Source organism: Netta rufina (genome assembly GCF_964035555.1).
Source record: "Netta rufina genome assembly, chromosome: 1".
Classification (NCBI taxonomy): Eukaryota; Metazoa; Chordata; class Aves; order Anseriformes; family Anatidae; genus Netta; species Netta rufina.
The window spans coordinates 65,427,084-65,443,626 of NC_140123.1; the positions used below are offsets into that span (position 1 = coordinate 65,427,084).

The window sequence follows — 16,543 nt, forward strand, 5'->3', positions numbered from 1 at the left end:
TGTAGAAACTGTAATAATGAATTAGTGAACAATAACACCACTAAAAAAAATACAAGATCCTATACATAGAACCTCAAAAGCAAGGCCTTTTTGATTATTTTTTTTTCTTGGTATTAGCATTGCTGTACTAAGCTAGGAGTCTTTTCCGGAGAAGTGAATTTATAGGTTGTTATCATTAATCTGAAACCAAAAAGGTTTTTAGTTGAAGATTCAGAATAAAAAGTATCCACATCTGTTCAAAAGATAAAGGCCAGCACACAGTCATGAGAAGTTATGCTGAAAGTGTTAGTGCTATAAAGCCACAGATGAATATTTAGCTTTATGTTCTACCATAGGGTGGCAAACTGATGATAGTAATCATGGAAAAAAACTTTGGTGAATTGCAACAGCCATGTTCTTAGTGCAGGGCTCGGAAGCCAACTTCACAAGCTGCACCTGTCCAGGAAAACAGTAAAATAGGATGGTGTGGATTTGATGTGTGTGTTTCTCTTTTCAACAAACTAAAGAGAAAAAAAATGTGGTGAACTAGTTTACCAGGATTCTGATTCCCACTGAAAAACTCATTCAGAGAACTAAGAATTCAGCCTAACCAAAATAATAAGGGGGCTTTTTTCTTATCAGGAAAAAAAAAAAAAAAGATATATCTATATATGTATATATATATATACACAATATACACACACAAATTTTTATGACTACATCACAAGCAGTTTACATCATTAATATCAGTGTAGCAGAAACTCATTTCCATGATGCTTTACTACTACTCACCCACTACAATTTTATTTTTAACAATAATACCTAAAACCTACTTCTCTACCTGTGTGAATGCACAGCAAACCTCTTCTGGTAGCTCCATTAACCTCTTCTAGCTCCATTAATTTTGCCCACTTTTTCATCACTTTCTCCCAAGTCCTTTGCTTCACTTGTAAATAATTCCCGGTGGAGGATGGCCTATGCTCGAATCTCGCTTTTCATCCCTGAATAAGGGTCCATGCAAATTAGATCTGCTCAGCTGAGTAAAATCCAGCTTGCTAAATACTGGTAAAATTATGTCATGGAAACAGACCCCAATAACCTGCCTTTGCTTTTACCCACCACTTGTCAGACACGATCACAACAATAGCAAATTAACTTCAGAAAAAAATCCTGACAGGGCAAAGATACTCGGGCAATATTCAAATGAACCACTTAACCTTTTGGTACTAAAAGCTTCCTGCAATAATGAAACATTAGTCATTAACTAAATGTGCTTTGTTAAATATTAGACAAGAGAGCACATTCAATTTAGCTCTCACATATACTTAGCGATAAAGAGCCATCTGTGTTGAACACAATCTCCAGGACAGGAAGTGTGCTGTGAATGGCACTCCAGTCTAGCAAAGCTCTGATGTGTGGGCAAAAATACACACAACAGCCAGCACATCATGGAAAAAAAGGCAATCCGGAATAATCATATTTATGAGGTTATTCTCCCCTCTCGGAATTATCCATTCTGTGCAAGCACAAAGGAAAGACGGATTAAAAAAAGAAAAACACCTAACCATTGGGCAGACAAGGAAAACTGCACAAAGTAGAGTGTTGTTCTTGCAAGGGCTGCAATTCTGTCTCTTGCTCTTGCTCTGCCATGGCATGAGGACTGTTGGGGCTAGATTAACACAATGGATAATTAGTCTCCTAAATATTGATTAGACACCCAATGCTGAAATTGAAATGTTTACTCCCATTTGCTAAACAGTGATTTTTCAGTTCTTCACTGCCCATATTTCTATCAGAAAACGTGAGCACAGCCACCCAACAATTGGAACACCAAAGATTTTGTTGAACAGCAAACTACCCCATAAGGCAACTGCTCTGATTAGGCTAGACCTCCCTTCTCTCAGCTCCGGGGCCTCCTCCAGAATCCTCCTCCTGGAGACTGCTCGTAGGACCACAAAGCCTAGCTAGGAAGAGCTGTGAATATTCTCAGCTGTGGTGCCCAAACTAAGAGACCTGGCTTTAAACCTCTCCTCTACCTGAGGACAGCCCCTGAAGGACTGCTTGAGAGAAGCTGTGAACCTAAAAAGCCTGCCTGCTATCAGTTGGATAATGGGATGGGGCCTTCAGCTCTACTGGAAACTTGTAGGGATCCACAGACCAGGAGGGAAAGCAGTTTAAAAGGAATGCTGTTGCTCTGGGGGAGCCAAAGGCACCCCACAGCCCTACACCCTAAATTAGGTGGGAAAACTGCCTTCTGGAGTTTCCTCTTTCCACATACACAGATCTCTGACTGATGAACTATACATCTCTGGGGTGGCTAAAGCTAGGAGATGTGAATTCCCCTCACTCCCCAGAAAAACTGGCAACTTTGAAGTTAAAGGAAGGGACAACAGAATCTTAATTTTAAGTACTGAACCGCACTCTGATACCAATATTCCCCTATGGGCCTATTCCCTAGGAGTGTTTAAAAGATAGTCTTTAAGCTGTGCTTTTCTCCTCGGCTTTACCACCAGCTAGTTTTGGTAGTCCCTGCTGAGCACATTGGATTCATGTTGCAAACTCATTGTGCTGCAGTTCTTCCAGAGTAGGGTGTAGGCATGCAGGCCCCAGATCCCAAAGTGAGAAGAAGAATCCCACTTGACAGCACTGTATTTGAGACAACTAAGTTGGTCATTGTGGTCACTTCAGTCATCAGACTTTGCCCTTACTGCCCATGAATTGTCCCTAAAATCATGATCAATGTTTCTTGTAGAACCATATTATCTGATCTGGTACTCCATGTCTCTCTTCTGTGTGCTTTCATGGATTATTCACAGCATCTCAGTCCTTTCACAGCTGACAGTTTGTTGCGCTGCCCAACAAAGCCTCGGTATGGCACAAGCATCCTAAGAGCAGCACTCTTCTTCCTCCTTGACCTTCTTTAACACTTACTGGTTCCTGGTTCATCTGTGCTGAAATGCAGTTGGCAGTTTGTAGCTGATGTCAGTGGGCGCTGCCTGTTCTCCTACATTTGATAGGAATGATGAAACATCCTGACAGACCTCCACTGGTCACCTGGGAAGCTCTGGTGTTAACCAAAAAACACTTCAGTATATCCTCAGAAAAAAGTTCTCCAGTCTAATTTGTCTGAATGTCATTAACTATATGATAAAATAAAATAAAAATAAGAAAATAAGATGAATTTATGAGGTGTAAAGCAGTGTTGTTTTCTTTCTTTCTTTTTTTTTTTTTTTAAACATTCATATTAGTAAACCCATAAATCCATGTTAAAAGAAGCCAAGAATGCCAAGAAGCATTATTTGTGTAGCGTCACATTTTTTCAATTGCTTTTTTATTAGTGCTTCATAAGTATTCAGAAAGTGCTTTAGACATCTCCTGACCAACATCCAGTACAAGTGTCATCTTCTTTAGCTTTAATGATATTGCTCTGGGCAAGGGCAACTATTTCATATCTTTCTGTCAAGATAAGAAAACACATAAGCAATAGGATTTGAAAGATTTCAGCCCTTCTGGGAATCCTCCCTGTAAGGATCACTACAGCTGAATGTCTCAACAGGAGCAGCAAGGAAAACGTGTGTCAAGAAGAACAAGGTCTTACAGCATATTATTATATTTTTAAAAATTATTTTCAAGTCCTTTGGACTCAGAGAAATGCTTTTACAATTTCTACTGAGTCCTTTAGAGGGCTCCTCATCAGCACTTGAAAACACAGCAAGTTCTTTAGCTTTACAAGTCCCCTATTTGTGACATAGATTCAAACATACAACTAAGTAGTTCATATTCACAAAACAACAAAACAAAGTTTTTTTCAGGAAGAAAACTATGTTTTACCAAAGGAAAATAAATAAAAAGAAAAAAAAAATCCCTGTACAGTAAGCCATGATTTCTGTGTATTTGGGGTTTCTGTGCGAGTTAGTTGCCCTGTTCCTTTCAAAGACAGAGATGATCTCATCTAAATCTCGCAAAATCTACAGAAACTTTGCCAAGGTGTATCACAGTAGTCTTCAACTGGTGTCTTCTGCTGGAAGATGCCAGATGTAAACACACACATCTTATAAACAGGTGGAAAACAGGTGTTTTACAACAATTAGTCCTGAATCTCTCTTCTTTCCTTTCTTTTTTTTTTTTTTTTTCTACTTCTCCCACACTTCTTATCTATAGTACTGGCTGCATAAGTCACCCTTGCCAGCCACAGTGAAGAGCTGAGAATACATTAAATGCCAAAGAGTGAAGATGAACAGTCCTTGTCACAGTACATTATGATATGATGATAGTGCTTTTTCTGAATTGTTCCATTAGAAAAGCTATTCTAAGGGGAGAAAAGATGGTTAGCAGTCAAAATATTAGGAAGAATTCTTAGTAAATGCTGCCTTTAGAAGTCTACCAGAATAGCTATTGAGATTGCACTTATATAGAATAATAATAATAATAAAAAATAATAGTTTTATTCTGATATCTATCTTTAGCTGGGTTTAACTGAAAAATTCAACCTATATTAGTAATTTATAGATCAACAGAGCAAAAAGGAAAAAAGATACATTTTTAGAAGTATTCATGGTTTTGGCAAGTAATAAACAATTTCATTAAAAGAAACTACCAAGATGTATCCATAACTCAGGACACCCGTACATACTGAGAAATACAAGTGGGAATTGGCCTGAAGAATGAGAAGCTGTGGGAATACTACCCCTGATTCAGCCACAGAGGTACGACTGCATGGTGTGGAGGCAGGACTTTGGACCGTGAACAAATTTTAAGCCTAAAGGGTCCACCTCAGGTGAGGAATGAGCAGAGCTGGTTTTAGGAATTCACACGGTGTTAGACCCACAAGTTATTTGGGTTATGGCAACTGCTGTTACAGAGGCACGAATCTGTGTGCTCCTTGACAACTCAGTGCAGAGAGCTGACATCCGACCGTCAGTTGTCTTTGGAAGTATGTTATTTCAAGTGATGGGAAATCAAACAGGGTTACGGTTCATAACTTAGATTCGGAGTATTTCCCCCATTTCACAAATCAAACGCTCCCAGATCTGTCAGTTTAAAGCAAGAGCAGAAAGTGGGCTGTAACTCTGGGGTCCTACCCTTCACACTTCACCTTACCCTACAGCACCCTCCTTCAGAGCCTCCTTGCGAGTCAACTCTGCAAAGCCTGGTGGTTTCTGCCTACTCTTCTCACTGACTGGCAGAGCATCATTTACGTTCATTAATTCATAATCATGTACAATACCTGCAGAAGTGCCCTCCTTTATCTACCTGTATTCAATCACTAGTGGTTTATTTTTTTCCTGGCCCACTCTATTCAGCACAAGGACTGTCCCATATATTGTTTCTGAGAACAATTTTTGGCGCTGAATTTTGGTTGAACGTGTTCACTTTCCACGGGGACTTTCTGTCCGGGCCTTCCTGGCTCCTTTTTGAAATTCCTATTAAAAACAGCAGGCTGACATTAGATTCTGGCAATTATTACCGACAAATGCTTCAAATGTTAATGTCATAATTGTATCACTGTTGCAGCAGAGAAACAGCACACCTCAAAGAAACCAGGCCAGCTGGGCTGGGGAAGCAAGGCTGCCCTTTCTCTTCAGAAGCAAAGAGTCCAGGCTGTGTGGTCGCTGCCAGCATAATTTAGTTCAGCAGAGGCCAATCTCCTGTGACCCTTCCCTGACGAGATCTCAACTGCAGATGCACAGACAGCTGATGGAGCCTAAGGGCCACTTCCACAGTGCTCTTCTGTGAAAAAGCAAGTTTGTCTGTATGCACACATAGATACACGCACATGAAATTTGTAAAGGTATTCACACCTGAGTTGGGTTGTTCCTTCCAGATTTTGAATCAAGCAATTTAAAAACCACCACTTTGAGTTGTTGAGATTGACTTAAATAGGCACTGTTCATTTCATCAATACATGTATGACATGTACATACCTTTCTTTATGTATTTATATACACCTACATAACTAATTGTTCACGATGTCTGATTTCTACAGGCCTATGAAACAGGCATCATGTGCTCATCTCAGTATTATAACAAAGTTCTTCCAGATTTTGGGATGGGAGGGGTGGGGAGAAGAGAGGGAAGGAAGAGAGAAACTGCATGTGAACATTTTTGTCGAGGGAGATTGGAGGCATTTAAGGGACCTTTACAAAAACCTCACTTAAGAGACCTCTTGTTCGTCTTGCGAACAGTACAACAGCTTGCAGGAAATGATGATCATCTCCTACTACCACTTGCTGGTATCCTATAAAATATTCTTTTAAAACATCTAGTGTGTTGAGGTGTGTCAAGTAGCTTTTTCACCACTCGACGTGCGATAAACAGGATATCTCTCGTAATCAGAAAATCTAAAGCGTAGGGAATGTAAAGATTAAAAGAGCAGTGTTTTTCTTTAAATGAATGTAATCAATGCGCTTATTAGTTTGCTGCGGCAGAAGGAGAGAGTGGGTGGGTGTTTCAGAGTTGGCACATGTCTATTTGGCACCAGTGAATAGCCTGAGTGTTTATAGAGAGAGCTCTGTGGAATCCCTAGATTCTGCAGATTTCCTTACCAATTTTGTCTCAGATAATTAAGGATTTTAAATAATAAAAGAAAAAGTTAAAGAGGAAGTACAAGCTCCAGCTGGATCAAATAAAAAAAAATAAATAAATAAAAAAAGGAGGGTTTTTAAATTCTCAATATTGCCTTAAAACTAAAAATCAGCACTCAAGCACAATTTGGCTCTTAAAAGTAACTATGGAAAACTGGCACCTGCTTCCTCAACAGATCTACTCACTGGATGTATCCACAGCTATATCTTCTTAAACTAGTGATTAAAAAAATTTCTACAGCTGCTGGACCTGCAAGACACATAGTGTGGGACAGGCTTGAGCTGGAGTCTTTCTGGTCCATACCTGGCTGAGCTGACCTGAGTCCCCAGACACAGTCTGGTCACTCTTCAGCCGTGTCAGGATGTAACCGTGGCACCCACCTGGCTCAGGCAGAGCTCTGGCTTAGGCAGAGCAAGCACATTGCCTGTGGGAGCACACTGCTGCAGGCACCAAACCAGCCATAGCTCTTACTTGGACTCTCTAAGGGAAACTTGGATGCTGTCAGAAAGACCAAGAGCTAAATGGACATCCAGTGCAACTCCATTCACACTCTGAGTATTACCGAACTCCTGCAGCTCGTGCTCAGGCTGCAAGCTGTTTCTCTGCAGTCACATACAAGCTCTGTAAGGGAGCAGGACTCACCTATTTCCTACGTCCTAGCACAGCACTGTAAGAACTTAAACTATCAATCATATTGCTTGTTGTAATGCATATAATATATTCATAAAATATCTATGTGCCTATATATGTATATCTTATTGTATACATATAGTACATTGATCACTTACAACTTTACCATTTAATGATAATGCTTGATTGTTCATAATATATTTCCTACTCTTACTGTGACTAAAAGAGGTCAGTACTCTTGGGCAACGTGTTATTTTGTCAGTTATGTGAAATTAAAAGCTAAGTAAGACCAGCAGCAATTCAGAATGATAACTCTGGGGAAAAAATCTGTATATTACAGAAATGTTGTGTCTGGTTTTGTTGTTTTTTCCTACTCATTGGTTTATGGATCTAGATGAAATAATATTCAGAAAAATTATATGCATTTTAAAATGCATATCCATTAGGTACACTTTGCCCCTTTTTATTTTTAAAATGCAATAATCAGAATGTTACAATGAGCCACTAAGGCCTGTGACAACAACATGTACTAGGTGCACAGTCATGATTCCTGTACTGCAGCTGTGTCATACCTCCAGTAAGGAAGCTCTCTCCTTTGAAGCCAGCTCAGACACTGTCAAACCTCTTTCCACCTCCTCACTCTCTACCCATCCCTATCCACTCGTTTAAAAAAATAAAAAGAAAAAAGTACTTTTATACTCACTCCAAGAGCCACTTATATCAGACCTAACCACCAATGCCATTTTGAAATAGTCTTTGCTCTAAGGCCTTTGCACTGAGCTCTCTCCTCATGTAGAGGCGTCTTATCACCCAGGGAAATGTTGGTAGTTATCCAAATATAGTTATCCAAATAGGGGACGTCCCAAAGGCATGGCAAAGCTGGCGTCTCTCAAGGATTTAGGTATTTAGTGCTGCACTGAAGGGGCAGCCACAGCTCCAGAGGCTTTGCCAGGTTTATGAGCCCCACCAGAGCAACCTCAGAGAGTGGAGGAGCCTCTTGACTCAGGACATCTCTGCCTCATGGGAGGGAGGTGGAGAAGGGGTGAACCTCCTCCCTGGACTGGCAAATCTGAAGTAGCCACGGAGGGATGGCAACCTACAAACTGAGATGTGCCATACTATGAGATCTCACAGAGGATAAAAGTCCATAAAGGTTCATGAAGTCAATCAAATTTCCATTGACTTCTGATGAGATCCTGAGTGTATCACATGGCTGGATATTATACTTGGGCAAGGCCAAAAGAAATATAATCTGGAAGAACTGGGCTCAGGAAAGAGGTTTTTGCTCCTTCTGAGCTGTGAGATACAGTCCAAGCCCCATTCTACATCCTTTTTCAGTATGCATATTGTCTGGCTGGAACGCTTTACATCAAAGCACTTCCCCAACTCTTCAGATTTGGCAGTCACCATTTTCTCATGCTCTATTTATTACTCCTACGGTTTCCATGACCATCTATTACAAATAATGGCCATGGACAGCACTGTGTAGGTGAACCACATTAATGTCGATACCACTCTGCAATTGGGGTGTGCTAAGCTGCTTCTTTGGGAAGATCCTCCCCCCTCCTATTTTGATTTTTCTGCTGCTGTACTTGATGACTAGCAATAAAAATGGGTAAACAGAGATCCAAGGGAAATGAAACTACATCTGCTGAACATTCAGAGCCAAAATACACAAGGTGGATAATTTGCATGCTCTATGTAAAAAGTAGTTACGCAGCTTTCTTCCTACTCTTTACATCTCCATAAAACATAATAATGGATTTCTAATTATACATCCAAATAATAGGCAAGCTGCAAGATGCTGGGAGAAAATTGGAAAGGGGGAAAGAAACTAACCAAAGGTACAGATGTAAAGAGGGTAGTGACTTTTCTATAAAGATGCTGTAATGGCTGCTAAGTAGTCATTTTGAAACAGAAATTTTTAAGTGTCCTAATAGGAGTTTTCATTTTCTGACAATTTGCTACACAGTTGAGTGATGTCAGACAACAATCTGCAATCTACTACAATGACCAAAGAGGAACTGTCTTCATGCCCATTAAAATATATAATTGATTCCTAAATTGGCTCTCCACAAAAGAAACCAATCAGATTGATGCCAAATTCAGGCAGCAGATAAAGTCTTGACAGTTGAGATTAAGCATTTGATAGACTTGATGCTGAAGTGAAGCACATTTGTAAATGATAAGCTCCTTGAGGTAAAACCAAATTTACAGTGGATTATGAAACACTATCATCCTCGTTTTGTTGGTGAAAAATGGCATTCAAATCGGCTGCGTTGCTGCCAGGAAGGGGCTCATTGCTGGTGCAAAGCATGAGAGCCCCTCTGTCCTGGCTGCAGGGGGACAACCCAGCTGGCCTGCATCCTGCTCACCTCTGGAGGGTGAGACAGAGTGAAATCCCAAAGGGTTGAGGTGCTGGAAACCAGCACCCATCCCTTCCTCAGCTGGTGATAGCGTGGGCTCCCTCCCAGCACCTCCCCAGCCTTCAGCAGCCAGGAGGGCTGGCTTGTAGTCCCAGCACCTTCGCTGCCCTTGCTCTTATTTTGCCTCCTGCCTATTTTTAATAGTTGTTTCCTACCTTGGGATATTCTTCTGGGGCAGTCTTTTTCCAAGTTTCTGGTCTGAGGCATCCTATGAGTCTTCCAGAGGGCCATGCACATGCTTTGCACACTTGCCCCATCAGTATCAACTCCGTCAGCACACCTGATGCAATCAGCTTGCCCAGATGAGTTAAGGCAGAGATTACCTGGTAATCTTTCTGCTATAGCAACAAAGAATCAAAGTTTTTCTGATGAAATTTTCTAAGTGTTGTTTTCCTTTCTCATTTTCCTTCAGTCAAATAAAATCATTAAATGTCCTTTGCAACTGGAGTACAAATAAGTTCTGCAGCTTTGGAAGAATGTACTTTGAGGGGGGAAAAATAATAAAAAAAAAAAAAGCATGATTGCTTAATCTTTGAAATTAAATGGAGTTTCAAGGTAATGTTGGGGAGGATTTGGAATGAGCCTCAAAGTGACTTTGACAGAAACTCTGTGAGGGAGCTGACTATTATAGCCAATACATCTCATCTGTTCTCCTAGCAAAGTATTAGCTACCAGAGAGCTGTCTTAGGCAAGATACAAGAGGAACCCTTGGCACAAAAATGTCTCTGACAATGGATGTCAGCACTTGTGTCAAGGTCTCACTAGTGAACAAGCTTTTAATTTCTGAGGAATTTAACTGCAGCTGGGTGAGGAGAAAAAAAAATATATATATTATTTTACCTTGCAAGTGAAATAATAGGTGAATGAACTTTTACTAAATAACAAATCCCATTTTCTTATGTTCCAGAGGAACAGATGAAGGCAGCGTAGCTGTTTATTGCATAACCATGAGCTTCGATTCACCTTTTTACCTGTCACATATGAACGTTAAAAAAAAACAAAAAAAAACAAAAAAAAACCACAAAAACAGGTATCTCCACCATCTAAGAGGTTTTGCAACTGTCACTGCCTATACGTGATCCAGCGTCCAAAATACAAAACATGTAAGTTTATAGTTCAAAAGGTACTACCTAAATCCTGAAGGACCATTCTGGGACCTGAAAGAAGGCCTGTACAAAACCAGCTTGAGTTTTTTGAATCAATTCTGTCCTGGTACTACTGGTGTAATCATCTTTGTCTCGGCAGCATTGTGCCTCACCTTGACTTACGAGAAATAGCAGTTACTGAGGGGAAGTGCAACTAGGCAGGCAGGCACTGGGCACCAGTCCTGAAACAGAGGAGATTTTGCTTTTGTTGATCTCACAGGACAAATGGCACTTTCAGAAGAAAGTGTTAGTGTATTATCTTCTTAGCTTGCAATTGCTTCCAGGATGCACTCACCTGTTTAAGACTCAGGGTAGTGAACCACACCACACCCCTTAATTTACATCATTTACCAGATGAGTATTGTCAGCATCTAAATATGACATTCCTTGAAACGATGCAGAAACAGTCAGCACACATCCTGAATGCCTTAAAGATTTAGCACATTGAACTACAGACTTTATGAGCAAGAACTTTATGAAACTAACCATAAAGATGAAGCTCGTACTAGTCACATACATAATAAATATTATTTAAATTGCCAGAAATCAGTATGCACCTTTACGTGAATTTAATTGTCTAAACTCTTACTGCTTTTTAGTTCTGCTAGCTCAAAAATGTTAATTCCTTTAAAAGATCCAAATATCCAGGAAAAACAACAGTATAGATAAATCAGAAGAGATTGAATTAATCCATTGTGATATCTGTAACATTCACAAAATAAACTATATTTTCATGTTTTTCTATCTAGGCTGATCTCTATTTCTGACACTGGACCAAGAAAATGAAAAAAAAACTACACACAAAAAAAATTTCCCTTGCTGATGACTGACAATGGTATGCGTATGGGACATCATGCATCATCATCCAATACTTCCCAGAGAAAAGAAACATTAAATGAAGTGAGATAAAATGGTTGCTTAGCTTCACTTTTCAATCACTGCCTATTTTTCACACACATTATTGAGGCATCCACTGAACTTTGACTACTGGGACATTCAGTAGGACACCAAATGCTAGGACAGGGCATCCACATCAACCATTTGAAACAGTTTGGGTATGACTAGTCTGACTGGGAGACTGAGGTGCAGTGTCACTTTCAAGTGTTGCATTTGAAATTGTGATAAATACTCGACCTGATATGACACTGATTTAAAATGTATCTCTGATTTTTCTGCTATTGCAAATTTCATCACCATCATTAGTTTGTGTTCATTATTTTCAGCCAGGATTCTATAGAGGAAGTAGAAGTATTATTCCGTTTTTATACTGTTTATGGCCTTTGAAGAAGGGACAGGACAATGACTTAAACATAGCTTTGAGAAAAAAAAAAAATCTTTAAATGATTTTTTTTTAAAGAACAAATTCTCTCAATGTTCATGTAATGTTAGCTATATTGTAAAATCCCTCTGTCCACTCTAAACAGATTCCAAAATGCATCAGGATTATTGCTATGCGATACCAAAGATCAGAACTCCAGAGTTTTCAGAGATCACACATCAACTGCCATGTCTTAACGTATCATCTGAAATACTCACTTGAAGGTATTAGTTATTATTTGAAACTAGATTGCTGAAAACTAGCATTCTCCCACATTTATTTCTCACTAAAAATTGATTCTCTTGCCAGAAGAAAAAAAAAAAAATCCTGGAAGGAAAATCTGAATCTACCCTTTAGAAACCCAATACACTTAATCTGTTTTTACAAAAATAAGTATTTATAGGGAAGATCCGTATTTTTTTCCAAAATATCTACATACCACTTTTGAAGACAGCTAGTGTCATTAGATTGCAAACTGCTCCATCTTGTGGTAAAACAGCAGCACTAATACAAAACAGGAACAGCGTTATACCTTTTTATTGTGGGAACCACCAGCCAGAAGGAAATGTGAGAATTACCAGAAATCAATTGCATTGATATATTTCTTTTGTCTTGCAGCCAATTTCCGTATCTTACCTCAAAGCAAATCATCAATATGATGAAAAAAAAAAAAAAAGCCATATGAATCACAGCACACATTGACCAGAAAGCACAGAAGGTTTATTTCTTCCTTATGCCTGCATTCAGAAAACATTTTAATGTTTTAAGTATAAGTATCTGTCACAGTCGGGATACTTTTTCTGAAATCTTATTGGCAAGATAAGTTGCTCCACGCTGGACGTGGTTCAAAGTTGAAATGTAACCAGCCTGGTATGGATGCAGACAGACAGACAGGTATTCAAGAGCACCGCTCTCACTAACCTTCACAGTACCTTGTACTTCTCACTGTGCAATCTGATGGCAAGGGACACATTAGGAAGTGCCACCAGCCCCCGCTCCTGAGTGACTGCAAGATGGGAGACCGAGTTTACCAAGCTGGTATTCGTAAGAAACTTATTCACGTGTCTGTGGAATTGCAGTCTGCTCTTAATAACTAGTTTTCTAAATGCTAGTTGCGTAGGTACAGCTGTTTTCCAAGTGGAGGGATGTGACACTGTTCACTGAAAGATCCCCCAAACGTGGTTCATACTTCCCCCCATACAGTACATCCTCTCTACCCACAGGACATCATTCGCACATCTTCCCAAGGAATTCTAAGCTTCAACCTCCACACAAGTAGAACTGGTGCCACACTTAAATCAGGAGAACTGCTTGGACAAAACATCTGAAGGCACAGGGAGACAACGAGTAAGAGGTTTGGCACACACATGTGTTGGGTAGTTTGAAACACGAGACTGCAAAAGGAATGGAAGGGAACAAGAAATTAAAACAGACTCTGATAATCTGATGCTACTGCTGTGTGTCATGCTTGTGTACGCGATCTGGTATGTAAGAACATCAGAAGAAGCCCTATGTACCTAAATGGATATTTAGTGAATGCTTTTATTAAAGTCACAGCTTTTACTGAAATACGATATAGAGTTACCTTGCTACACATTAGTAACTTAGAGTTAAATTAGCAGAAATGTTACTTAAACCATTTTCTATAGTGTAAAACATGTCTTGTATAGCCCCCATTTGCTTTTCAAAGAGCCAGGTAAATTGCCTCAGCTGTTTGTTAAATTGAACTTGAACAAATCACGCTTTTGGTTGGGATGAACTAGCTTAGTGATACAGAAGCTATCAGTGACTCTATAGAGAAATTTTGCCCAAATTTTATGAGTATTCTTGAGAAACAACAGAGAACAATGACAGTTCAAAATTACCACCAAGGGATTCTGGGGAAGCAAGGAGTCAGAAATGCACCAGTCATGGATGCAGACCGCTGAAACCCAGTTTCTAACCTGCCGTTTTCTTCAGTCCAAGAGATTTGTGTGTCTAATGCCACCTCCTGAATTGCACTTGGGAAAACAACGACACATACAAATCACTCACAGCTATTTATTATCAGCTGCAGTGGACTGCTAGCACCTTTTGGTACCTCTGAGGTACAATATTTTTGGCATAATCTACAACAAACATGAGGTAGGGCTGCGTTCTCACACTTAGAGAAACTTAAAAAGGGCCCTGTTGCTACATCTACTGAGCTGTATTTCTTTTTGTCTGCTTTCTCCAGGCTTGAGGAACCATACTTTTTCTGCTATAGCCCAGTTCATATGGGAAAGATACAGGATATGCTTTTCCTGGATGCTCGATGTATTTGACCTCTGTCCCAGGAAGGAAGATGGAAATAAACCAAAGTTTTGCGCTTTTGGGGGAGTGCTGTAACCACTGATCTATTTTGGAAGGCTACAATTATAGAGAGGAGGTGGGCAGCACTGCCATCACCTCCTGCTTCTGATTTTAAAAAAGTTATGACTGTTTTTGGCAAAGAGTCCAATGCTATCTTTGCACATTAGCCATATTCAGAACACGCCTCCTTGATCAGGCCCCTTGAGATTTAAAGGGTGGAGAAGATTAACTTCAGCCTAACCCCTTCAGCTCTTTCTGCATTTGGGGGAAGAAGAAAAAGCTGACTCCTCCAGAGGGTGATTCAGAGCACCTAAAATTAGATATTTGCTCTGAATCACTCCCCACTTAACCCTAGGGAGGCATCCTGGAGAAAACTGTTTCCACAGACAAAGGTTAGCCTGTGTGACTGTTCCGCTGTCAACATCCCCTCAGTTGTCAGTGTCATTCTCACTCGTTTCTCAACTCCACCATAGCTTAGGTTGGAAGTTATCACTTATCTTTGGACACCTGCGAAACAAAAAGGGAGACACTTCAAAACTCTCCAGACACCTGTCTAGGAGCTGCCTGTGAAGTCCAGAATTTAGACAGCTGAATCACTGAACATACTCGTTTCTCAAAAAGTTACAATCCACCAACAATTTCATACATTGTCACTAACCTCAGTACAGCTAAGATGGAAAGCTGGCACTCAAAATGCATTATTTCGACAAATTGTGAATTTTTTCAATTTTAAATAAATTTAGAAAAAGATGCTTTTTCAACAAAAAACATAGCAGTTATAATGGAAAGAAGTCTTTATTAGTAAATATATTTATACAACAGCTCTAAATCATAATTGTGTATCTTTTGAAGTTCTTGGAGCTTTCTGCCTTTCTTTAAATACTCAGCTTTATCGCTTTTTCCAGGTGAACTTCCGTCGTGCTCCCTCTTGACCAGGCTTTTTTCGTTCCTTCACACGTGGGTCAACCGTTAGAAGCCCAGCTACAAAACACAGAGAAGCACACATTTGTTTACTGTTACTAGTTAATATTGTAGGAGTAGTACGTGTGCATGACAATAGAGGGTTTCAAGACAGCCAAGGGGAAAAGTCCAGAATAAAACAAGCTAAAAGGAATTTAATCAGATCCTCCAACACTTCAACTTTTCTTTGGTAACCAAATTTTGTTCACATTTAGAACCTTTGAGCCTTTAGAGCAGTAGTCTCAGCTTTTTTTTAATTGCACAATCCTATCCACAAAAGATTTTTGAGCACTTACCCCTATTATGTATATTCATTAATTTACAAATTACATACATATACTACTGAAGTTCTGGTATTTTCTTCCTGTATCACAGTAGATCTTGTGCACTCCTGGGGTGCACGCACCCCTTTTGAAAGACTAAGCATATTCTAAAACAGTGGTCTCCAAACTGTATTTTGCAACGTCCAAAACCTGTTTGGAATCACACTGATGTCCTTAAAGATACCAAATGAGTTAAAATGCCAATTTGTATTCCCAGCAAGTTACACTTGTCAGTACTGAAGAACTATAATCAGAGAAACTTACTGCAAAAACACCAGCATGAATACAGCTTTACTTCCATGGGTGGAAACAGAGTGGAAAAATAGTAACTGTCCTGCAAGTAATACACGCAGGTATTCCCTACTGGTCCAGAAAGAACATAGTTAAAAAGCTCATTGTTTGTAATTTTGTATTTGCTACAGCAGTATGGCATCTAATCACTGAGAGGTATCAAGTACTAGAGAACCAAATACCAAGTAATTTCTATCTTGTTTAGGTAAATTGTCAATTCTAAAGCAAGACAGAAAAGAAGTTCCTTTAGTCTGACTAGTTCCGTGTAGTATGCTTACACTCCTTAATATCCCTTTAAAGTTAACACTGCAGTGTTTAACTTTGAGAATACATATTTTTAAACATGAACAAGGTGCAACTATGAAAGTAAAATAAAATATTAATTATCCTACTGCTCTCAAATGCTTGATCCAGATTTTATAGTGAATATACATGCATGTTTTGTGATTTTATATAGATGCAATATAAGCTGGTTTATTGACCTAACAGAGGTCATGAACATATGAAAAAAAAGCTTACATAATCTAAAACACACACAGAAGAAACTAGGAAAAA

General features: G+C 39.4%; 1 protein-coding gene across 1 annotated transcript in view; it reads right to left on the reverse strand.

The window, feature by feature from the left end:
* Window positions 1–15,190: 15,190 nt before the first annotated feature.
* MRPS9 (mitochondrial ribosomal protein S9) overlaps window positions 15,191–16,543 on the reverse strand; it is a 30,474-nt gene continuing 29,121 nt past the window's right edge. The window contains exon 11 of the mRNA XM_084306005.1: window positions 15,191–15,395. Coding sequence (XP_084162131.1) covers window positions 15,304–15,395 — 92 coding nt within the window. The 3' untranslated portion in view covers window positions 15,191–15,303. The remainder of the gene's footprint in view (window positions 15,396–16,543) is intronic.